The following is a 25,723-nucleotide window of genomic DNA, read 5'->3' as shown; positions in this document are numbered from 1 at the left end:
TCTTTCATCACTGAGTTCTTATTTTACATCAGCCGACTTGATTTGTCAACAAATTGGCATCAAAGCTTGAGAGTCTGAGTGCATTAGAAAGAGTATTTGAGAGTAAGAGAGTTTGAGTGAAATGACCAACCTTGCTAACAACATGCCCTTGCCGAAGTTATCAAAAGGCGTCAGCTATGATAACTAGAGCTTGTAGATGACGGCTTTCTTTGGTTCTCAGGAAGTATGGGAGGTGGTCGAAAATGGGCACCAAGAACCAGAGGACGTTGAAGAACTGACGATAGCTCAACTTGTTACATTAAAAGCAACACGGACAAAGGAGAAAGCGTAAGATATTCTGCAAAAGGAGGACGTTCGACTTTGAGAAGATGGAGAATACTCAGTCTTCAAAAGAAGCGTAAGATATTCTGCAGAAGGCATACAAAGGAGACAATCGTGTGAAACAAGTCTGGTTTCAAACTCTCAAAGTGAACTTGATTTATCAACAAATATAAAATACTTTTTAATTCTCGAGAAGTACTATATCTATTCAACTAATCATAAACCACAAAAATCTTTATTTTCTATTTTTATCACGATGTGCCGAAGCTAAAGCTTCGAATTTCTATTGAGTAAGTCTTGAATGAGCTCCATTGCTTTGCTTTACTGCTTCTCGAACAAAGTAATAGATTATACCTATCCGTTTTGTCCTAGAATGGAAGATAGAATTCTTTGTAATATGAAATACACTTTGACTATTAATATACAACAATCTTTTGTTGCTTGTTTGTAAGTTCCTTCATTAACCTTTAAATTTGGATAGTTTCCTTGCATGCTTGGGTAGATGCATATATATTCAACTTTTCTAGTAGATAGACAACTTACTTTCCCTTTTGCACAGAGTTATTGAAGGATGACGGTAATTACCTTAGAATACACCTTTCGATAATTACTATCGACAAAACATCTATAAAATAAATTTTAGTGACAAAAATATTTTGTTGATAATTATCTACATATATTTCACATTATGATTATAATTGACTATGTTGTTACTAACGAATAATGGTCGTCAATTATATCTATTTTCTTTTAGCATCTGGAATCTCAAGCTTCACCAAATTGATACCTATTATTTATTATTGATCTAAGAACTTTTGAAACTCGTGTAAGTGATCTAAATGGGGAATACCTTTTTTTTTACCTCAAATTTGTGAAGCAATTCAACATATACTATTTATTTTTACCTGATTTATATAGAAGTATATAAGGACCGATTCTTCTTCAATTTTTTAAATATGTAGTGTGATTACAAATATTATATTTTTTACATATTGTCAAATAAACCACACACTTATTGGTGTGCAACATCCTATTCTTCATCATAGATAAAATTTGACTTTTGAATAATAAAAGGAAAGATGAAATTTCTTGACAACCAGGTTTTTTATCTTGCACTTTCATAAATCATAATTCTTTTCATTTACAGCAATCATTTATGTATTTGTTTCCTCTTTTAAGCAAATAAATACAGCCTTAACACTTACCTCAATGTCACTCTAACAAGAGAAAGTAACACAAGAATCAAAAATCAAATAAAACATTTTTTTTAGAAAACGAAGTATTGAACGTTTATTACGTGATAAATGAAGTTTAAAAACGAAAATGTTGAACATCTACGTCGGTTGGAAGGATGTTTATATTACTTTTATAAAGTGTATGAACCAAATACGTATAAACTTAGAAAACGAACATAATTTTTTTAAATAGTTTGAAGAAAAGAAAATATTTAATCCGTTTTATTATTATGTTGTCTTATACTTATTTTTTTTTTATTATTATTATATCAAAAGAAGGAAAATTCCCAAACCGTTCAAACAAATTTGAATGTGACGAAAATATAATTCTAAATCTAAGTTCTTTTGCAGGAGAGTATATCAAACTTGAGTGAGGGAGATATAGAAGAGTTATGTCTTGGCTCACGGTCAATTCCAAACTCCTACTTCGGTCTCTTAGAATCTCTAACGGTGGATGGTTGCCAGTTTTCATCAGATGTATTGCTACCATTCAATTTACTTCCTTTCTTAACTAATTTGGAAACATTAACAGTTCAAAACTGTAAGTTTATCAAAACCATCTTTGATGTCAAATGTACAACACAAAACAGAGATGTGACATTTATGGGACCAGCCGTTCCTTTTTCCCTGAAGAAATTGAGTTTATCTGAGTTGCCAAATCTAAAGAACGTTTGGAATGAAAATCCTCACAGAATTATGAGCATGCATAATCTAGAAGAAATACAGGTTGAGAAATGTGAACGCCTTACATGTGTGATTCCACCAATAGTACCTAAAGATCTTGTGGAACTTGAAGATCTAGTAGTGGAAGATGTACTGCTACCATTTAGTTTGCTTCCTTTCTTAACTAGTTTAGTAACGTTTGAAGTTAATAACTGTGATTCCGTCAAAGCCATTTTTGGTGTCAAATGTGCAACACAAGACACAATAACTTTTGGTCTGAAGAAATTAACTTTATACGATCTACCACATCTGGAGAATGTTTGGAATGAAGATCCTCGTGGAATTTTAAATATGAAGCATTTACAAGAAGTATATGTTGAGCAATGTAGAGGCCTTACAAATGTGTTTCCAGTATCAATAGCCAAAGATCTTGTAAAGCTTAAAAATCTAGAAGTGGAAGACTGTAAGGAACTGATGACAATTGTTGCTGAGGATGATACAGATATAATGGGAGCAAATGAAGATTTCCCGTGTCCCTTTGTGAGATCATTAAAACTAAAGGGTCTGCCCATGTTCAAGTACTTTTACTACAGCTCACTGCAGTGCGACAATTTTGCACATCTAGAATCACATACCGAGAATCAAGTCAATACTAAAAAGGTACGTACTACTCTTTTATTTCTTCCTCCTGAATTTAATGTGGAATCATCAGTCTCGTTAGTTGTTTGTCATTGTTCCATATGAAGTACGAAATGCTGTGAAAATTAAAACATAAACTTTACCTATAAATCTTCTATCTTCTTTGCCTATTAATCGTTAGATAATCTTTAATTTTGTTAGATAATATTTAATTTTGTTAGATAATTTTTAGATTACGTTTTAGATTACAGAATTGTTTTTATTTAGTAAAGTGAGAGTATTTTATATTTGGTGAATTAGATTTAAGTTAGTTCTTATTTTAGTCAGTTGGATTATCTAAGATTTAGTTTGTTAATATGGCATATTAGATTAGATTAAATTAGATTAGATTAAGATTTAGTTTGGTTTCGTTTGTTAATATTTAGTTGGGTTAAGTATGTTTTTAGTCCCCGAACTTTGACTCAAAATTGGAATTCGTCCCTGTCTGAAACTTCGATATATTTTGGTCCCTAAACTTTAGAAATGAATGAATATAATCCTTTTAACCCAATTATGTTAACTTTGTTTGACACATTGAACACTTTTCATATTAATATTGGAGTTTTTACACTGTTTGACACATTCTTGGTTTAATATCTACTGAGAAATATGTTCGACACTTCAAAAAAAGTTAATGTAATTGAGTTAAAAGGACTATATTCATTCCTTTTTAAAGTTTAGGGACCAAAATATATTGAAGTTTCAGACAGGGACGAATTCCAATTTTTGATCAAAGTTCAGGGACTAAAAACATACTTAACCCTATTTAGTTTGTAAGTGGCTATATAATAGCCCATTCTCTATCAATAAAAACACCATAGTGAGTTACATTGCATATTCTTTTACTGTGTGTGTTAGTTTTCTCCAACAAAATGGTATCAGAGTTCTATGCTTTTAGTATCGAGTGAAAAAAAGGAGAAAGAGTAGTGTGAAAAAGAAAAGGTGTGCGCTTGAGTACTTTGAAAAAAAAAGGAGAGATGACAAAAGTTGTTAATGGTATGACGATGTCGCAATTGTCGAAGAAGACAAATTACAATAATTAGTGTCTACAGATGAAGACCCTTATGGGATCCCAAGATACTTGGGAGATAGTGGAGACCGAGTATCAAGAACCCACAGATGAAGCAAATCAAATAGTGGGCCAGATTGCCGACGTTGAAGAAGACGCGAGTGAAAGGAAAGTCGGCTTTGTATTTCTTGTACAATGTTGTGGACGAGTTAGGCTTCGAGAAGATTGCAAACGTTACATTTTCAAAGGAAGCATGTAGTGTTCTAGAGGTTGCATATTGTAACATCCCGATCGGATATTATGGATTTAAATAAATAAAATAAAGAAATAAATAATAACTTCATTTATTGAAATATCACCCAAAAACGCGAGAAATTAAAACATTTAATACCTCAATTTATTCCAAAAGAATCGATAATTATAAATCCAATTACAAAACTCAAGTATGATAATTTAAAAGTTTACAACTGATTCAAAAGCATATTAAAACTCTGATAAATTCTCAAGCTAGCCCCGCTTCGGCTCTATGTCTCACCAGATCCACATGTAACATCATATGCTCCCGTATACCATGTACACGATCATCGCCAAACATAAGCAGATACGGTGAGCTAACAATAAAATAGTCATATATACAACAAATTTATATCACAATCACACCAAAGGACTTTCATCCTTTGATTTCATACAATCATGGTCACCACCATGTTCACCGTGTTCTACGTCTTCTAGTGAGTATCTCAAGATGTCTTGCTACCACACTAATCAGCCACAATTGATAGAGAACATACGGGAAATCGTGCTACGGATCACACACCGTAACGCTAGGTGGAGTTCCCAATATGAATAACATTCATAATGTCCCAAGACTACCAAACTCGTCAGCTTATTACTAAGGAGGACAATCTACTAGACCCAACCCGTACATGCCACAACATGCACACTCACACCGGCAACACTCGCCAACCTGAGCCATAACTCAAGAGTTCCTCGTGTTCATCCGCCATCCCGAGCCACAACTCAAGAGATGCTATTCCAAGTCACAACTCAAGGAATACCACGTGCTTAACCCCTATCATGAGGCACAACTCAAGGAATACGTTTCGAGCTACAACTCAAGGAACACCAGCAAGCCAAACTTGAAGATATACTAGAAGCCTTGTAGATCACTCACATCAAAGCAAGCAAAGCACCTTTGCTTCACGGTATCGCCTGGCACAACACTCTAGCCGCTAGGTGCATCAAGCTTCCAGACCGCTTGGTGGGGACGCGTACCGCCAGGCGCCAAGCGCCTCTATTGCCACTGTTCTTGCAGGTGTTGCCTAGCGGAACACCCTTTTCGGCCTGGCGCCTCGCGTTCTAGTTCTCTTCTGTTTGGCAACTTCTGCCTGGTGGGTCACATACTGCCGCCAGGCGCCACATCAGTACTCGTGCAGTACTGGTTCTAGTTTGATTTCAGGTACTGTAGTTCACACCCTTACTCGCATAGTCACTCAACCAATCCAATCTTTACGTCTTGGCTCAATAAAAGCACCTACAATATACTAGCACCACCATAATTACTACACCCATAATTTCTCATTCAAAATCATATCCTTAAAATCCTTAGTCACACATAACCTTAAGTTACTCTTATGCTTTACACCCATGCTGTGAATTCATCCTCATAATTATTTAGAATTCCTATTGGTAATATTTCGGTCTTAATATAGTCTAATTCATCTCAGGATTGTGATATATTCCACGGAATAAAATTCAAGTTTATCCATCTAATATCCCCTATAGGCATTTATGAACTCTTACCCTTCATACCATCCTTCCATTACAATGACTTAACCATATTGTCGTACAATTCCCCCAAAAATAGAATTTTCCATTACATTAAGTCATCCATACCCCAATACTTCATAATTAAACCTTGGTAAATTTTACCCTAAGTTCCAAATTAGGCTCATCCCTGTAATATTTCCAGTTCTAACAAAAATTGTACCTCACATGATCCTGATGAGTTTCCCAACCACCACAGCACAACAAACCCACAGAGCCCGCAACCCTGATATAGTGCCTGGTGGCGAATTGAGTGCCACCAGGCGGTTCCTGTTATTCCAGGAACCCATAACTCCTCTCAGCACCTGCGAACCTTATCTAACCCCTATTGTTCTGGTTTCATCGATTTAGGATCCAATATGCTACATTCACGTGTTTAGATTCAAGGTTCCTTCACAAAATCCTCAATATACGAAATTCCCCTAACATTACCACTTAACATAGTACAAATTTGAATATCCCCAAATCATCAACCCTGAAATACATGTTCATACAATTTTCACTCAATCGAACCCTCAATGACATATAATTTAGTGAATTCTGACTTCCAATCATTTCCAAATAGTTAATACTGTCTTTTTTGCCGAACAGAATCAACCCAAGACCCCAAAACACTAAAAAAAGAGTCAAATTGACCCGCGTCGCTTGGTGAGTGTTCATCACCGCCAGACAGTTCATCAAAAACCCAGAAACTGGGTTGGCGCACATGTGTCGCGTGGCAGTCAGGCTCGTACTGCCAGGCGGTTCCTCATCTAGAACCCAGAAACCATAAGACCAGCATGCATCGCCTAGTGGCTATGCACACCCGCCAAGCGGTTTCTGGAATTTTTCCAGAAACCTAGAAATATAAACGTGCAGAGGGAAATCATGCATGATCAAGTTATACATATTATACAGTCAATCAAAACATAAAATTAGCATGGTAAGCTCCCATAACCTGGAATTCCTTTGCTTAAAATTGGATATTTGGAGAGTTCCTCTTTCATCACTAGGCCGCCTAGCACTTTCCTTCAATTCAGCTCCCAATTGCACTCAATTCTCATCACACACTCTCTGAATTCGCACCTCTCACAATGCTCAACAATGGCAACACCAAAACTCTCTCTCTCTCTCCCTTAATTCCCACTAAAAAATGCCTTAATTAGCAATGATGAATAGAAAAACGAGAATTGACATTAAGCTAACTTAATTACCATTCAAAGTCCATTATGGATTGTTTTTCCAACCTCCCTTGGATGCCCATTCAGCTAGGGTTTTCTCTTCCCTCTCATATTCATGCCCAACGAAAAATTGGCAAAAAGAAAGCTTAATTTGGTTCTACCAAGGTTTAAACCCATAACCATGCGAATGTTCAATTCAATGCACAACCATTTAACAAATTCATGTTTCATGATAATTCATATAATTCTAAAATTATGTTTTCACTTATCACGATCTAGCACACTATTAAAAGAATTATAAAGTATATAACACATTAATGACATACATAAAACTCGAACCTAAGTCCTTTCAACACAACCAAGTACTCTCAACTACTTGAGCTAGTACTTTTCCACCTCATACTTGTCAAAATTTAATGTGATAAAAGCTTCCACTACCCACATTTATTAATTATTTATTTATTTAATTAATTAATTTTCACGGATTTGACTTTCGTTTATAGAGACATACTATATATATATATATATATATATATATAATATTCCGTATTTTCTTTTTCATCCAAAAAGTTTGTCTTTTGATTATGTGACCCTGATAATAGATCTCCACAAAAAAATAAAAAATAAATAAACATAGTCACTAACCATAAACTAAAAAACAAACGTCCTCATATCTAACATAGCCGCTACCGATACAGCAGAAACTAGCCATCCCGCAACATATCTACCATTTATATGATCTACACTCCCCCACATATACTCCATTGATTAGATTAGTGGAGACATGACATGTACTATCCGTTAGAAATCTAAGTGTGAGTCTAAATTTCACATTGATCAGAAATGAGAAAGTAGAGCACAATATAAAAATCAAGATACATAAACCCATTGTCTTAAGGTTTTGGATTGAGGGTGGTATCAATGCCTTATGCGGTTGGACTCAGGTCTCATTGATGTTTGTTCTCCCTAGTGATACTCCCTCTGTATAAACCTAACACTCTCTGCATGTATTTTACAATGAAATATTTTACAGGCAATATAATACTTTAAGACTCAATAAATTTTTACAACCACTTTATATTTATTATTTTTATTTTTTAATTTTTGTCTTTTACAAATACAAAAATTCACTATCGAAAATAATTGAAAAATATTTAAAAAGGGAAAGGAACTGGTTGTAGTAACAACAACAACATATTATTCGTAATATGCTTTGGTTTTGGTAATAATCAAAGCCTATACTTTTTACTTCTTAATATGCTTCGATTTTGATAATAACCTAAGTGTATTATTAAGTTCTTTTTGAATATATTTTTCATTTATGATTTTGGCTACATAATAACGAATAGACAACCGATTCAAAACATAATACAGCCATAAACCACAATAGAATATAGATAGTACTTTAAATAATGTAATGATTACAAAGTAGAGTAGATCAAATTATCGTACATTTTTATAATATAGCTGACACAAGATATTCTTACATACGTTATTGAATTTTCATACATTGGTGTGAGATTGTCGTATTTGTAGATAACAGACAATAATTTCAATTACTATATAAAAAGAAAAACTTGTAAAGTATTTTGGATAAATTAAATTATTACTTGTTTTCAATCAATTGTAATATGAACACAAAAATTTTTGTTATTCATTGTATAATATGGTAAACACTTATATGAGTTGATTTATTTACTGTACCACAAATATATCACAATTTATAAATAATTGAAGTTTTTACTAATCTATTATTTGTTTGAGATTCTTGAGGAAAGTTTGTGAAATGAGAAAAACCATACAACAGTTTTATCTCTTAGAGAAATTACAAGTATTCAATGACGTCTAAATTGAAACTAAAATCATTGTGACACTTTAAAATAGATTATAATTACACTGCAACAAACCAACTACACCTACTGATGAAGTTTATTTGCTTTCCCTGTCCTAAACAACTGGTGATATGTGCTTGGATGTCACTTGACTTATTGTCCAATGAATGAGTTAGGGGTCAATAAATCCGTACACATTAGTCAATCTTACATTTTTAGTGACACCAAATATATACCTAAACATAAAAACTTTATTCACTATATTAGTCAAAGAACCGAAGCCTATACTTATAAGGTTACGGGTATTGGATTCGGTTATCTTAGAGAACCAATGTTTATAGTTGTACAGATAATTTCAAAAATGTCACAATTGTATATAAAAGAGATGGATGTCTAATTGCCTTAACCTGCGTTATTGGTGCCTTTTCTCAGTTATGGAAGTGTTTGTCAGTGGGGAAAAATGGAGTAGAAATGATTTTGCGTGGAGAAATTCAGAGAAACCTCTTGCACAACTTGGAAGTTCTTACTCTCTGCTTGGGTTCGGATGTATTTGGATATAAAATTCTAGAAGAGGTTCCGAATATAGAGAAACTTGTGGTGTGTGATGGTTCCTTCAAGGAGATATTCTGTTGTGAAAGTGGTAATAATGTGTTACAGAAGCTGAAAGTGTTACAGTTGGAGTCCCTTCGAGAGCTGGTTTCCATTGGTTTAGAGAACTCTTGGACTGATTCCTTTGTCAGAAACTTAGAAACCTTTGAAGTCACTTATTGTTCGAGTTTAAAAAGCTTGTTATCATGCACAGTGTCTTTCTCCAATCTGACATGTTTGAAAGTAGAAGGTTGCGAAAGCTTATCATATTTGTTGACATCCTCAACAGCCAAGAGTTTGGGTCACCTGAAAAGAATGGAGATAAATAATTGTGAATCAATTGAAGAGATAGTGTCTAACGAGGAACCAGATGAGATAATATTTCCGAAGCTCAGTCGTTTGAATCTTTATTACTTACAGGAGCTCAGAAGGTTCTACAGAGGAAGTTTAAGTTTCCCGTCGTTGGAGGAATTGTCAATAACAGCTTGCGACAAGATGGTAACTTTATGTCCAGGTACTCTAAAGGCAAATAAGTTGTGTGAAGTTATAGTTGGTTATGGAGAAGCTATTCCATTGGAAATTGATCTTAGCTCTACTATGTGGAGGGAATTTATGAGCAAGGTACGTGTTTATTTATTGAACGTTCTGGTGGCAAATAAGGGACATTTTCTGTCATAACAAACAAATAAATATAGAATAATCATACAGAAAATAATTCATATTTATATTTTTATTTATTCGTTTACATGTGATGATTTCGCAAGATTGGTAAGAGATCGAATCTTGAGTTCAAAGATAGGGAAGACCTACAAGAGATATGGCGTCTCTCACTGCAAATCCCCGACTTTTGTTTCACTTACTTGGAAACCTTGATTGTGGATGGGTGCCAACTTTTATCATATGTAGTCCCCTTCCGTGTGCTTCCTTTGGTGCCTCAATTGCAAACATTGGAAGTTCGAAACTGTGATTCTGTCAAAACTATATTTGATGTCAAATATGCACAAGACACACTCACTTTTCCTCTCAAGGAATTAGTTTTACTGAAGCTGCCAAATCTTGAAACTGTTTGGAATGAAGATCCTGCTGAAATTGTTACAGACCCTAATCCAGCTCATTCAGAACAAACAAATCCTAAGGTTAGATTCCTCAGTGTAACGTCATTGATACTGTGATTTACCGAAGTTGAATCATAGTAGTGTACATTGCATTCATGATCCAACAGTATAATACTACATGCATTTGAGGATTTTTTTTTTCCAAAACAATTACATACATGCATCAAATATATTGCTTAAATCTTGATAAACAATCTCCTACCAACCATCGAAAGTTTTTTTCATTATCACCTTTCATCTAAAATTTTAAACTCAATTGTTGTAAATGCATACGGTATATATGGCCTTGTTAACAGGTACCTGGCCTGGCTAGATCATCTTTTTTACATTTTTTTTAAAATAAACGTTTTTTCTTCTTTTAAATTGACTTGTTCACACCTATTTTTGTTTTATATTGATTTGTTTAGTTTTTCACAAATTATCAGGCTTATTTTAGCATGAAAGTTCACAATTTCAATTTTATATAGAGAGCCGAATCTATGACTTGTGCTAACTGCTTTCACTTCGTTATTGGTTTCTCTTTGTAGCTAATTACACCGAACTTAGAACATCTGACAGTGGGTGAAAATGAACTGAAGATGATTGTGGATGGGAAATTTCAGAGAAACCTTTTACACAAGTTAAAAGTTCTTACTTTGTGCTTTGATAATGAGTGTGATGAATTTCCGGAGTATGGATTTCTACAACAGTTGCCAAATGTAGAGAAGCTTGTGGCGTGTAGTAGTTCCTTCGAGCGGATTTTCTGCCTTCAAAGACCTAATAATAGTGAAATTCTTTTACAATTGAAAGAACTACGCTTGGAGTCCCTTGAAAAGCTAGTTTCCATTGGGTTAGACAACTCATGGACCGAACCCTTTGTCAGAAATCTAGAAACCTTTGAAGTCATTAGCTGTTCCAGTTTACAAAACTTGGTATCAGGCAGAGTGTCTTTCTCGAATATGATATGTTTAAAAGTTGAAAGTTGTGGTAGCTTGTCATATTTGTTCACATCTTCAACAGCCAAAAGTTTGGCAAAACTACAAAGAATGGAGATAGAAGAGTGTGAATTAATCGAAGAAATAGTATCTAAAGGGGGGGAATCAGATGAGGATGAAATAATATTTCCGAAGCTCAATTGTTTGAATCTTAAAAATCTGAAAAATCTCCTAAGGTTTTACAAAGGCAGTTTAAGTTTTCCATTGTTGGAGGAATTGTCAGTAACAGATTGCGACAATATGGTAAGTTTATGTCCAGGTATGCTAAAAGCAGACAAATTGTCTCAAGTTAAACTTGAAGGATCAAACACTCCATTGGAAACTGGTCTCAACTTTACTATGAGGAAGGAATTTCTGAGAAAGGTACGTCGTTAATTATTTTTATTATTCATAACAATAACTTTTGTTTACATGTTTCAAACATAACGTAACGGTTGAAAAAATTAATAACTTTATGATAACTAAATAAAACTATAAATCTCAATTGTCAACTGGGTTTTTTTTCATAATAAAAAATAATTAGTTTCATATTTTTATTTATCGTTTCGCACATGCAGATTTCAGAGCTTGAGGAACTTGATCTTGAAAGTAGGCCAGGACTACAAGAGATATGGCATGGCTCAGTGCATATCCCCGGCCTCTGTTTCAGTGACTTGGCAACATTGACTGTGAATGACTGCAGATTTTTATCAGATGCAGTGCTACCCTTCCATTTACTTCCTTTACTGCCTAGATTGAAAACATTGGAAGTTGGAAACTCTGATTCTGTCAAAACCATATTTGATGTCAAATGTGCAACAAAAGACACGTTAATTACTTTCCCTCTGAGGAAATTGGTTTTATCGAAGTTACCAAATCTGGAGAATATTTGGAGTGAAGATCCTCATGGAATTCTAAACATGAGTAGTCTAGAAGAAGTACATGTTAAGGAATGTAAAGGCCTTACAAGTGTGTTTCCTGCATCAGTAGCAAAAAATCTTGTGGAACTTGAAGATATAGTAGTGGAAGACTGTGAGGGATTGATGGCAATTGTTGCAGAGGAATCTAAGGAGGGAGATGAATTAGATGAGAATAATGGGATAATATTTCCGCGGCTCAGTTATTTGAAGGTAGAAAGTTGCAGTACTCTACGATATTTGTTCAAATCTTCGACAGCAAAAGGTTTGGGTGAACTCAAAAGAATGAAGATAAAAGAATGTAAATCAATTGAAGAGATAGTGTCAAAGGAGGGGGAAGAATCTGATGAGGACGAAGAAATAATATTTAAGCAGCTCCAGGATTTGTATCTTGAAAAATTAGATGAGCTAGGGTGCTTTTATTCTGGCAATTTTACTTTAAGTTTTCCCTCCTTGGAGGAAGTCTACGTCATCAAGTGCAGCTCTATGAAAACTTTCAGTGAATTCAACAAAATAATTCATCCCATAAAGTGGTATTGTTCAGAACATGAGAGACCCCACAAAGAAAGTGATCTTAATTCTGCTGTGCGCAAAACTTGTGAAAAAGAGGTACCTAAACTTTTTACGTCTTAATCTTTCTTTCTTCATAGATAATGATAGATGATACTGTCCAGGAATTCAGGGTTCATGTTTAACAATATTTTCAGACACTGTTTTTATTGTAATGTGTTTTTGAGTTGCATCGTGCTTAAAATTAACTTGTACATATTCTTTTGCTTTAAATAGGCTCCAGATGCTTCTAGTGCCATCATTTCAGTTCTTCAATAGCTCAGATAGTGAATATGGTACATCAAATATTATCTAATGCTACTGAAATTGTTACCTTTTTATGGTGAGATATAGTATCATTTGCTCTATGCACATGCAGGTGATGATTAATAAGAAGCAGTTTTTCACAGCATAATAACATGATGATTACGTCTGATTATGTAAGCAATCTTTTTAGTGTAATTTAATGTCTTATTGATTTCTATTTACATGGATATTTCTTTGTGATGTTTTAGTATAGAATGATATTCTCTATATAAAATGCTACTTTTACTTCCTTTATAATTAAATTCATATTTTTTTCTTGATATATGTAACTTTTAAGAAAGTATAGTAATTGTTCTTATAATTTGTACAGGTTGAATCTGAGTTGCCGACTCCAATATTGCAGTACTTAAGAGGAGATTGAAGGCATAGAGAGTGGATGAAGATGAATGTGTCCCTATTTTACTATGTGTGATTGTGTTTAAAAAAAAAGTAAAAAAAGAAAAAATGTGTTGTTCTACCTCGTTGAAGATGAAATACATTATTATTTATATTATGGAATGTGTGAGATTAAAAGCGATGAACGGTCATGAATATTGAGTAAAGGTGAAGTCATGAACTCTGTCACAGAATATTGACTGTATTATAGTATGTGTGCTTATGCTGATAAAGAAACAATGTGTGCTTGTATTCATTTGCTGTTAATTTTATCAGTATTTCAGGTTTGAACATAATACTTTATTATAATCAGAGCAGAGTTGCAAATGGAGAAATTAACAACAATGTCATAAACAATTGAATTGAGAAAATTATTTTTGGAGTAATGTACATGTTTTTTGTTATAAATAGCCTGGAGATGCTTCTTGTGTCATAATTTCAATTCTTCAATATGGTGAACAATGTACATCAATAGTAACTAATGCTATTAAAATTGTTACTTTCTTTCTTATGGTGAGTTATACTATCATTTGCTTTATGCGCATGCAGGTGACGAATAATTATAATTAGAAGCAGTTTTTCATAGTATAACACGATGATTAAGTCTGATTAGGTAGTGTCATTTTATGCTTTATTGATATTTATTTAAGTAGATATTTCTGTCATGTTTGAGTTATGAGATATATGTATAGCATTATATTCGGTTCAATGCTACTTTTACTTCTTCTATAATTAAATTCATATCTTTTCATAATCCCTTTTATATTAATAATTTTTCTAGGTTGAGTCTATGTTGCCGACTCCAACATTGCAGTAATTGACAAGAGATTGAAGGCATCAAGGGAGGATGAAGATGAATGTATCCTATTTTTTTATACAGCAACGAACCAGATAACTACATGAAAGGAAAGCCGAGTATTGTTCTTCCAATACCATCATCATACGTACACTAAATATAAGGAATAAAGGTAGCATGCATAACAAGCATGTAAGAACCAGCTTTTGGAGAGTCGGTAAGACAGCAGGAAAGTTTTCTTGATGGGGTTAAGAGTGGGCAAAAAATCCAATTTTTATGATTAATCCATTTTTTTTATGATCCAATCCATTTAATATCCATTCTATTAAAAATTCAATCCATTTAAAATCCATTTTATTGGATATGGATATCAATCTAATCTACATTTTATATATTTTATGGATTGGACATCCATTCTCGAAATCTAGATTTTCAAAATCGATAATCCAAAATATCCAATCCAAATTTTCACTTTATATTTTTTGTTAGATTAGGCTAAAGGTTGAGATGGACTAGCCCAAATTTAGTCGTATTTGATTGAGTTGGCTTGACCTTATACAAAATTTGGTCGAATTAAGCCAAATTCTGTCAAGTCAGTCTCGATCGAGATTTGACCCAGGTCCTGGACAAAATTTGGAAGTATTCGGCCAAATCTATCAAATTATTTGGTGTTAGTCCTATGGACACAAATTTGGATCCACATCCATTATTTGGATCCAAAATGGATGTGGATTATATTTTCGATAGGGCTGACACCATAGAATTTGGCAGATTTTTTGTCGAGGCCAACAAGGCCAAATTTTAGCATGGGATGAACTTTGATAACTTTCGAACGAATTTCGGTCGGGGACGACGTGACCAAATTTGGGCTAAGGTCGACTCGACAAAATTTCAGGCGAGAGCAACTTGACTGGATTCAACTGAATTTTGGCCAAGGTCAATTTTGCCTAATACGACCAAATTTTGGCCAGAGTTAACTTGGTCAAATATGGCCACATTTGGGTCAAGGCCTGATCAATCAAATTTCGGTCAGGGTTGACTCCACTAAATTCGTCGGCCGGGACTGACTTGACTGAATATGGCCAATTTTCGATCATAGCCGACTAAGTTGAATATAATCAAATTTCGTTCGAAACTTAGTCGACCGAATACAGCTAAATTTGGACAAGTGACGACTTGACCAAATTTTGGTCATGACCAACTCGATTGAATTTGGCCAAATTTAGGTTAAGACCGACTCGCCTAAATATGACCAAATTTTGGTCGCGATCGACTCTGCCGAATACGACCAAATTCAGGCCAAGACCAACTCGATCAAATTTTGGTCGAAGCCAACACGACCGAATTTTCACCGGAGCCGACTCGACTGAATTCGGCCGAATATCGATCGTGGCCGACTCAGTTGAATACGGCCAAATTTCGATCGTGACCGACTCATTTAAATACGACCAAATTTCACCCTAGGCCGTCTCAACCAAATACGGCCAAATTTGGGTCAAGGCCGACTCGCCCAAATCTAAATCGGGGCCAACTCGATTGAATTTGACCAAATTTTGACTTGAGCCAAAGAGGCCGAATACAGCCAAATTTTGGTCGTGGTTGTCTCGGCCGAATACGGTCAAATTTTGTCTAGGCCGACTCAGCCCAATGCAGTCAAATTTGGGTCAGGGTGAACTCAACCGAATACTTCAAAATTTTGTCCAGGACCAGCTAAGCCAAATTTCGATCGAGACCGACTTGACAGAATTCGGCCAAATTTTGTATAGGGTCACGCCAACTCAATCAAATGCGACTAAATTTTAACTAGTCGGTCTCAACTTTTAGCCTAACTTAACCAAAAATATAAATTGAAAATTTGTATTGGATATTTTGTATTATCCATTTTGAAAATCTAAATTTAGAAAATGAATATCTGATTCATAAAATATATAAAATATATATCAGATTGATATCCATATCTAATAAAATGGATTGAATTTTTAATAAAATAGATATTAAATGGATTAGATAATAAAAAAAATAGATTGGATTATAAAAAATGGATTTTTTTGCCCACCCTTGATTAGAATTTTGTGACACATCTCTTTGCATATTGAATGTCAGAACAGAAAACCAAAAGAAAAAATATTGTTTGTCAACATCTAAACACTTTTCTAAAATCATCTATGTAATGATAGCAGACATCTGCAAAAGCTTCAAATTATTGTTGCAAAAGCTTCAAATTATTGTTGTTGCATAAGGTTAGCTTTCTTATTTTCGGTAAAATAATATCTTTTTCTCTTCCTTCTTTCGATCAATAAGAAATTATTATCTAAAGAAGGATAAACAACAAAGAAGAACCTTAGCTATATTCCAACGAGTAAACCAAAACACCATTATTTTATGAAAGAATCAAGTATTTCAGTGCAATAATGTGAGACGTGTGACATAAGACGTGCTACGTGGGACGTGGAAGGTGAGACGTGGGACATGGAACGTACGACGTGAGACGTGAGACGTAGGACGTGGGACGTAGGACGTGAGACGTGAGACGTGAGACATCAGACATACGACGTGGGACGTGAGACGTGAGAAATAGGACTTGAAACGAGAGACATGCGACGTGAGACATGGGACGTGAGAAATGAAACGTGAAACATAAAACGTGAGACGTGGGACGTGGGACATGAGAGACGTAGGACGTGAGACGTGAGACGTAAGACGTGGGACATAGAACGTGAAACATGAGACGTGAGACGTGAGACGTGAGAGACGTGCGACGTGCGACGTGAGACGTGCGACGTGCAACGTGCGACGTGAGACGTGGAACTGAGACGTGGAACGTGAGACATTGGACGTGAAACGTGGGACATGAGACGTGTGACGTGAGACGTGAGACGAGAGACGTGAGACGAGAGACGTGAGACGTGAGACGAGAGACGTGAGACGTGTGACGTGGGACGTGGGATATGAGACGTGGGACGTGGGATGTGACACGTGACATGTGAGACATGGAACGTGAGACGTGACATGTGGGACGTGTGACGTAGGGCATGGGACGTGAGAGATGTGAGACGTGAGAGACGTGCCACGTGAGACGAGAGACGTGAGACATGAGACGGGGACATGCGACGTGTGCCGTGAGACTTGAGAAAAGGGACGTCCGTAAACACTAACCCTTAAAATTTATATTTATAAACTTTAAACCTTACAATTTCATTAAAAATTTTAGAAGTTTAATAAAAGAATTGTTAATGTATCCATAAATTTGTACTAACAAATTTAAATTATACTCTTTTAAAAAAATGTATTAATAAAAAGATATTAAATACATATAAAACTGAAAGAATACAAATATGAGGGTAAAAATGATAATTAATGTTTATTTAACACCTAAAAATAAAAATTATGAGGATAACAACAATAATTTATATTTATTGAACTCTTGAATGAGCGGAAGAGAGTAGAGGATGATCTGAAAAGTTAAACTAAGGATGGACAAAAAAATCTAATTTTCATGATCCAATCCATTTTTGCTATGATCCAATCCATTTAATATTCATTTTATTAAAATTCCAATCCATTTTGTTGGATCTGGATATCAATCTGATCTACATTGGGTTGATTCGTCCTAGACAAAATTTGACCGTATTCGGTCGAGACAACTGCGACCAAAATTTGGCTGTATTTAGCCTAGTTAGCTCCAATCAAAATTCGGTCGAATTCAATCGAGTTGGCCCCGATTAAGATTTGACCGAGTTGGCCCTTGCCCAAATTTGGTCGTATTCGGCTAAGACGGCCTAGGATGAAATTTGGCTGTATTCAAATGTGTCGGTCACGATCAAAATTTGGTCATATTCAACTAAGTCGGCAACGACCGAAATTCGGCCGAATTCAGTCGAGTCGGCTCCGGTCAAAATTCGGTTGTGTTGGCCTCAACCAAAATTTGACTGAGTTGGTCCTAACCTGAATTTGGTCGTATTTGGCAGAGTCGATCGCGACCGAAATTTGGTCATATTTAGGTGAGTCGGTCCTGACCTAAATTTGGCCAAATTCAGTTGAGTTGGTCATGACCAAAATTTGGTCGAGTCGACACTAGCCCAAATTTAGCCGTATGCGGTCGAGTAAGTCGCGAACGAAATTTGACTATATTCAACTTAGTCAGCTATGATCGAAAATTTGTCATATTCAGTCAAGTCGGTCCCGGCCGACAAATTTAGTGGATTCAACCCTGACTGAAATTTGACTTATCAAGCCTCGGCCCAAATGTGGCCATATTTGGCCAAGTCGGCTCTGGTCAAAATTTGGTCGTATTGCAAAATCGGTTCTGGCCGAAATTTAGTCGAATCAAGTCAAGTCGATCTCGACTGAAATTTTGTCAAGTCGACCTTGGCCCAAATTTGGTCACGTCGTCCTCGACCGAAATTCGTTTGAAAGTCATCCAAGTTCATCCCATGTTGAAATTTGGCCTCGTTGGCCCCGACAAAAAATCTGCCAAATTCTATGGTGCACTAGTGCAAAATTGCATTTTTACCTCGCCTTATATGCGGTTCAGGCCTCGGTTGGCAAGGAACCGAAGCATATAATGACACAGTGACATTTTTGCAATTCCAAACAACTTTTATGCCTCGGTTCAAGAAAAACCCGAAGCCAAAAGGGGTTATAGGCTTTGGTTCAAAAAAAAACTGGTGTCAAAAGGTGCTTATATGCTTCGGTTGAGCAGACCCAAAGCCAAAAACGTGGCTAGAAATTTCAAAAATGCCACTAGCCATTACGTCTTTGGCTTCAGGTGGCACTAAACTGGCGCCAAATAGGGCTATATGCCTCGGTTATTAATTGAACCGAGGCCATATAGTTTAATTAGGGCACAAAAACGCGAACCCCTCTACTTCTTCCTTACGCGCGCTGCATCTCCTCCATCTCTCTCTGCGTCTCGCTAGTCTCTTGGATCCCCTCTCCCTTTCACATCACGTATGAACCCTAGCGACAACACCGACCACCGCCAGGAGCTTAGCCCACAACGGCACATCTTCTCTTCCTTCCTCCCCATCACAAGATAACGGCGGCTTCTTGCTCGCGTGACTGCACGACAACGCCGATCTCTCTCACGACTACGCGGCCCTGCCCGTTGGGGACTACGTCAACGATTCCAGCCGTCGTCGGCGTCCACGTCGGCGCGCATTCGTCTCCTAACCCTAACTCTCTTCTTCCGCACGAGAGAAACGTCTTAGGTCCTGCGACTCGCTGCCACCACGCCAGCCACCGAGATTGGGTTCGCGAGCACCAAGGAAACCAGCCCTCCGGCCGCCGGCGATTTTCTTTCTTCTTTGTTTCTCTATTTCTGATTTGTTCTTGAGTATGAATGATTGGGGAAGATGAAACGTGAGAGCTTTGTGCTAGGACGAGGGTTTTGATTCGATGTGATGTTGTATTGCAGGGATGGAGTTGTAATTCCGGTGTTTTGCTTGTATGTTCTGTTTGCAGGTTGGAATGGTGTTGTGATGTTGAGGTGGTGGTTCTGCGAATGAGAGTGTTGCGGGAAAGTGATGATAACTGGAGGAATTGGTTTGCGGCAGCTAAAGAAATGAATGGTAATCCTCCTGATTGTGTTGTGAGAAGGGAGGACAATGAGAAAACGATTGATGATGATGAACAGAGGAGCGTGCTGTGTTGTTTTAACTTTCACTTATGTTTGATGCAGCAGAATTTGTGAGAATCTTAGGTTGTCCGTTAAACCTCTCATCAACAACGTGCACAGGGACATGTCTCAGGTAATTCTGATTTCCTTGCATAGCATCTAGTGTTAATGCGCAATGAGGAGCATCTGTTTTCTTAGTTTGAACCAATTCCACAGCACCAGAATATTTGGACTTAGAGAGTTTACAAGTGGCATTAGTGTTTTGTCTGTGCTCTCCGTCATCTAACTCGTGATTTTGAAGGTCATGAGTAATAAAAGATTGATCTAGAGTTGTTACCTCTTTTATTGAGGGTATAAACTCCCTCAAGGGACATGGATTTGTGAGTGGCAGTGATATAGATGAAGCAGGTGGGTCTTGGAGAATGGTAAATAGTTTTGAAGTGCTTTGGTGAGTCGCGAAAAATTTAATTAAAAAAAAAATATTTTTACCATATGGCTTCGATTCTCGTGAACCCGAGACAGAAAAGGAACCCTATGGCTCCGGTTCATTTAGAACCGAGGCATAAAAGGGACTCTATGGCTTCGGGTAACAACCGAGGCCAAAAGCTAAAAGGAGGTAGCTTTTGGCCTCGCCCCAATATGTCTTAGTTCCAGACCCGAGGCAAAATGAGAAAAATAACCGGAGCAAAAAGTCCTTACTGCATTGGTGGTGTCAGCCCTATGGATACAAATTTAAAAAAATTTAATTTGAATTTATTTTATGAAAAATGGATTTTAGATTTTGAACTTGATTCAAATATTTAGATCTGGATTTAAACTTGATTTAAATATTTGGTTCTGGATTTTTAAAAAATTAAATCTACTTTTTCTGAAAAAATGGATTTGGATCGAAAATCTAATCCAATTATTTAGATCCAAAATGATGTGGATTGAATCATTAAAAATCCAATTCATGATCACCCCTAGGGAAGATCATCATTGTATAGAAATTTAGATTCAGATTTAAAAGTAAATGTAAATATTATTATATAAAAATTATTTAATGGAAACCAAGTTAATAAACTAAAGTTTAGTAACCATTTATACAAAAATCAATTCTATGAGTTTATTATTCAGAAAGCAATTTAGTAATTATATTGCTTCGGTGTTTTGTTTTAAAAAAATTGAGTCAGTAACCATATTATAGAATAACTAATTTTCTGTATAAAGACTAAAAAGTAGTCACTAGATTACTTACTTTTTAAATACTTTATTTATATACTTAATATTTGATAAAATTGAGAATTTTCATTTTAGTCTATTAATTTTTTTGTAGTTCATTGAGTTATTAAAATTTTAAAATTTTTTAATTAAGTCATATCCTTAGATTGACGGTTACCTTACACACTTTTGTTTTGTTCAAATGTCATCACATAGTATTTTCTTTCAGTTATCTAATTTTATTAGTATTTTTTATGTTCTATAATTGACCCATTATAAATTTATTACAATATAAAATTGTAAAATTACAAAAATAATAAAATTATGAAAATATGAAATATGAAATTTTAAATTTTGAAATTATGATATTTTGACATTATAAAATGTCGAAATTATAGAATATAAAATATGAATTGTAAAATTAAAAATTAAAAAATAACGAAACTAAAATTATAAAAAATATATATTTTATTTTATATTTAATAATTCAATAATTTATTATTTTTTAGTTTTATATTTTATAATTTTTTACCATTTAATTTTATAATTTTAATTTGTTTTAAAATAATTTTCTTTAAATATAATAAATCCTTGAGAAAGATCTTTATCTTTAAGATCTTTTAGTATTATATGATCACATTTAAGATGACATAGTCAAATAATTGGCACATCATATAATTTAACAGAGACTCAACTACTGAAAGTTTTCAAATTGGTCGGAGACTCCAAATATAATTGAACTTATTTTAAATATAAAAAAATAATGTAAAATAATTCATATGCCATAATTAATTAAGAAGCTACTACGTCTAAAATTTATAACCCGTCAGACATGGTGATATATATTGACTATAAAAGTTGTAGCTACCAAAAATTAGTTTTTAAATTAGTTTTGATAATTAATTTTATTGACAAATTTAAAAATTAATTTGTTATAATAATCGATTTAAAAACTATTTTAATTATTAATAATTTTTAATTTATAAATTATTATCTAAATTAATTATTATAATTATTCATTATTTTTTGTCGTTATAAATAAAAGAAAATTATGACGAGAACCATCCATCTACATTTAACAGACTGCATCTTAACATAATAGACAACAAACATAAGAACTAGGACAGGCTGTCGTGTCTTGAATTGAATGGTAGGAATGTCTAACTGTTCATGACTTATTCATAACAAATAAAGTGAAAAATGGCTATTTATTCTTAAACGTTTAATAGGTCAGATTTATAATTATGAGAAGAGATGTCTAATATAGGAAACTTACTTTAATGCTCATCTTTCATATATTATAAAATGAGTACAATTTTTACATTACAAATATTATATATTATCCAGCATATATCCAAAAAATGGAGCCCACATATGTGTAATTGAATAAAGCATTGTCTCCATTATTTTCCTTTGGTCTAAATTACATTAATTAATCATCCTAGATTTCGAGATTGTTGTTTACGCTTCCAAAATATAATTTAAAACAATAAAAGAACACGCCCAAGGATTCCACAGCAAAAATTAATGTCACAACAACACATGAAGCACCTATTGTGACACACGTGATTAAAGATAAATACCGATTCGAATAAGAAAAAAATGATCTTGAATATTTGTTTGTAATGCAGCCCATATTAAATTAATATGTGCTAAAGAAAACATTTCTTGGTAGTTGGGTCGTTGAATGGGATATACTACCAACCATGTTAGAATAAATTAGATATTTTAATCATTCATTACTTTCTTGATACTTTCTTGAATAGGTGGACGATGGACTCATGTAACAATATTTAGAAGGACTTCAGAAATCATGTAAAAAATAGTAAAATATTATAACCAATGTTTAAGGGCAACATGTTTTATAATAACCAAAAAGTCATTCATTTGAATTATTATTGGTTGACTTCTACCATATGAATACCACAAGGAGAACATAGTTAGTTACCAAAAATAACAAAGATAGAAGGGGATGAATTATAATTTACATTGAAATCCCTTCTAAACTACCTATATATATATATATATATATATATATATATATATATATATATATATATATATATATATATAATAAAAATATATAATATAATAATTAATAATAATAAATATGTATAAGAATTATTATTAATAATATATGTATATAATAACAATAATAATAATAAATAATATATATATATATATATAGTAATTAATAATAAGAATAATAATAAATAAGGTGTGTATATAAATATATATATATATATATATATATATATATATATATATATATATATTAAATATAATAAAAATAATATATAACAATTAATAATAATAATATTATTAATTATTAATAATAGTTCAAATAATAGTAATTATTATGAAAATAATAATAATAATTTAATGTAATTTAATTTTTTATTAATTAAATAATAGTTTTTAAACTTTAATATTTTTAACTAATTCAAAACTTATTTTATATATTTTTTCCATCAAGGACAATTTAATAAATTTAAAATTTTATCTATTATAACTTTTAATTTTATCTATCACATCACTTAAATCACTTAGTAACTCTCATAAAATTCATCTCCAAATTCACTCACCTCAAAATTCATAGAAGTGACTAGAGAGGCCATGCCCTCCAAATTTTTTTAAAATTTACCCTTTAAATCCATACAAAGAAACACATAATCACTCACACAAATTCATTTTCAGACTCTCTCCCAAATCTATCTCTTCATGAGAACAGCCTAAAGTTTTCTTAATAGTCTCCCAAACTACTTTAGTTGCCCTAATCAATGCGAATGTTAGAAGGGAGGGACCATGCCCTTAAGTTGATATATTTATATATTTAAAGTTTTTTAAAAATTTTAAATTATAATGTAGTTTATACATTAAGAAATAGTGGAAATTAAATGTAGTTTATTAAGAAATTTTTAAATTATAATGTATTTTATTTGTTTTATAACACAACATTTAATGTTAATAAATAATAAAAATAAAAATATTTATTAAGATATTTTTTTATTTTTTTTATTGTCTTTTGAGTTTATCACATATTGTAGTCCTTCCACTCTCACATATTTTTACTCTCATATTTCATTTATTTTCTTGTATTCTTAAAGAAAAAAAGTAATTCTATTTGGTTTCACTTGATAATGAAAGACTAGTTTAATAGTTAACGTTATCTTTTTAATCTTATGAGCATGTGAATACTCACTTCTTATGAATATAAAAGAAAAAATATTGTACTGTACTTTTCATAACCGGTTTTTAATGTTTGTTCAATTATCATAAATTGCGTTTTTGAATTTTTTTATTTGATTATGATAAATTGTTTTTTAATCTTAAACTTTAAAAAAATCGATATATTGATGATAAATGAAAGGATAGATTTATTTAAAAAAAAAATAGATTCAACTTCTTTACATATTAAAATATTTACATATATAAAAATATCCGATATATGATAATATATGATATTTGTTTTATACATACAATTTGTTTTAGTCACAGTTATATTAAATTGTGTATTAATTTTGATTATATTAACGATGATAATTAAATATTTAAATTTTAAATATATTATTTTTACTTCTCAAAATTATCGACCAACATCTACGCTACCGGTTGTACCATTAGATTACTTCACCTAAAATAAATCTTACAATTATGCATCACAATGGATTACTTTATATAGTTGGTGGAAGGTGTCTTCATGTACCAATATTTTAAGACGACTTCAGAAGCCGTTGTAATCAGTCAAGCAAATAATAGTAAAATAAAATCAATACAAGACCATCATACATATCTAACAATTCTTTAAGGGCAACATGTTTTATTATAACCAAAAAGTTATTCTCTTAATTTTTCAATTTCAAATTGCACAGCCAAATGTAAAAATGCATAAACAATGACAGTAACGATCACGAATTTAACGCATTATTGTTTTGTAAATCCAGTCTTTCGGTGACTATGAACACATATATAATATATTTAAATATTTACATTATATATATTGTTGAGAATATTACTTAATATCTTTTTTATTTAAATTAGTTTTTAGAAAATATTTCAGTTTTAGAGATATGTGTCAGTTTTAGAAATTTGTTACTATTTTAGATTAGGAGTGAGATATTCTAAATATTTTATACTTGATATTTGTTATATTTTGCTCTATATATAGAGTATATCAATAAAATACAAAAACATGTTCCTCCGTATAACATATCACATATATCTCTCATATATTTCATATCTCTCATATTTTCAAAAGCCCTACAAATCCCAACAACTGGTATCAAAAGCCATTGTTCTTACTGTCGATAGAATCGAAGAAAATATGTCACACGTCGCTATTCCACTCTTTGATGGTGAAAGCTATGATCTATGGGCGGTAAGGATGCAAACATATCTAGAGGAGCTAGATCTATGGGAAGTTGTGGAGGAAGATGATGTTCCCTTATCTGAAAATCCCACCGCGGCTCAAATGAAAGCGTATAAAGACAAGAAAACAAGAAAGGCAAAGGCAAAATCATGCTTGTTCGCAGGTGTTTCACAAATGATTATGACCAGGATC

The 25,723-nt window shown here is 33.4% G+C and overlaps 1 protein-coding gene across 10 annotated transcripts in view; it reads left to right on the top strand.

The window, feature by feature from the left end:
• The window catches only part of LOC114166777 (uncharacterized), a 28,257-nt gene extending 13,663 nt beyond the window's left edge, over window positions 1-14,594 (top strand). For 9 of the 10 annotated variants that reach the window (XM_085667738.1, XM_085667735.1, XM_028051599.2 and 6 more), the window contains exons 9-16: window positions 1,908-2,879; window positions 9,158-9,934; window positions 10,078-10,449; window positions 10,956-11,765; window positions 11,960-12,907; window positions 13,085-13,143; window positions 13,227-13,287; window positions 13,485-13,805. In XM_085667738.1, coding sequence (XP_085523864.1) covers window positions 1,908-2,879; window positions 9,158-9,934; window positions 10,078-10,449; window positions 10,956-11,765; window positions 11,960-12,907; window positions 13,085-13,126 — 3,921 coding nt within the window. In that variant the 3' untranslated portion in view covers window positions 13,127-13,143; window positions 13,227-13,287; window positions 13,485-13,805. Of the gene's footprint in view, window positions 1-1,907; window positions 2,880-9,157; window positions 9,935-10,077; window positions 10,450-10,955; window positions 11,766-11,959; window positions 12,908-13,084; window positions 13,144-13,226; window positions 13,288-13,484; window positions 13,806-14,330 lie in introns of those variants that run through there. The other variant, XM_085667733.1, reaches the window with a different exon arrangement.
• The last annotated feature ends 11,129 nt before the right edge of the window (window positions 14,595-25,723 follow it).

This window comes from Vigna unguiculata, chromosome 10 (assembly GCF_037176805.1).
Source record: "Vigna unguiculata cultivar grain cowpea cultivar isolate G323 ecotype 2 chromosome 10, ASM3717680v1, whole genome shotgun sequence".
In the NCBI taxonomy this organism is placed as follows: domain Eukaryota; kingdom Viridiplantae; phylum Streptophyta; class Magnoliopsida; order Fabales; family Fabaceae; genus Vigna; species Vigna unguiculata.
Note: the sequence above shows the minus strand (reverse complement) of the source record. Positions and strands in the feature narration are given on the sequence as shown.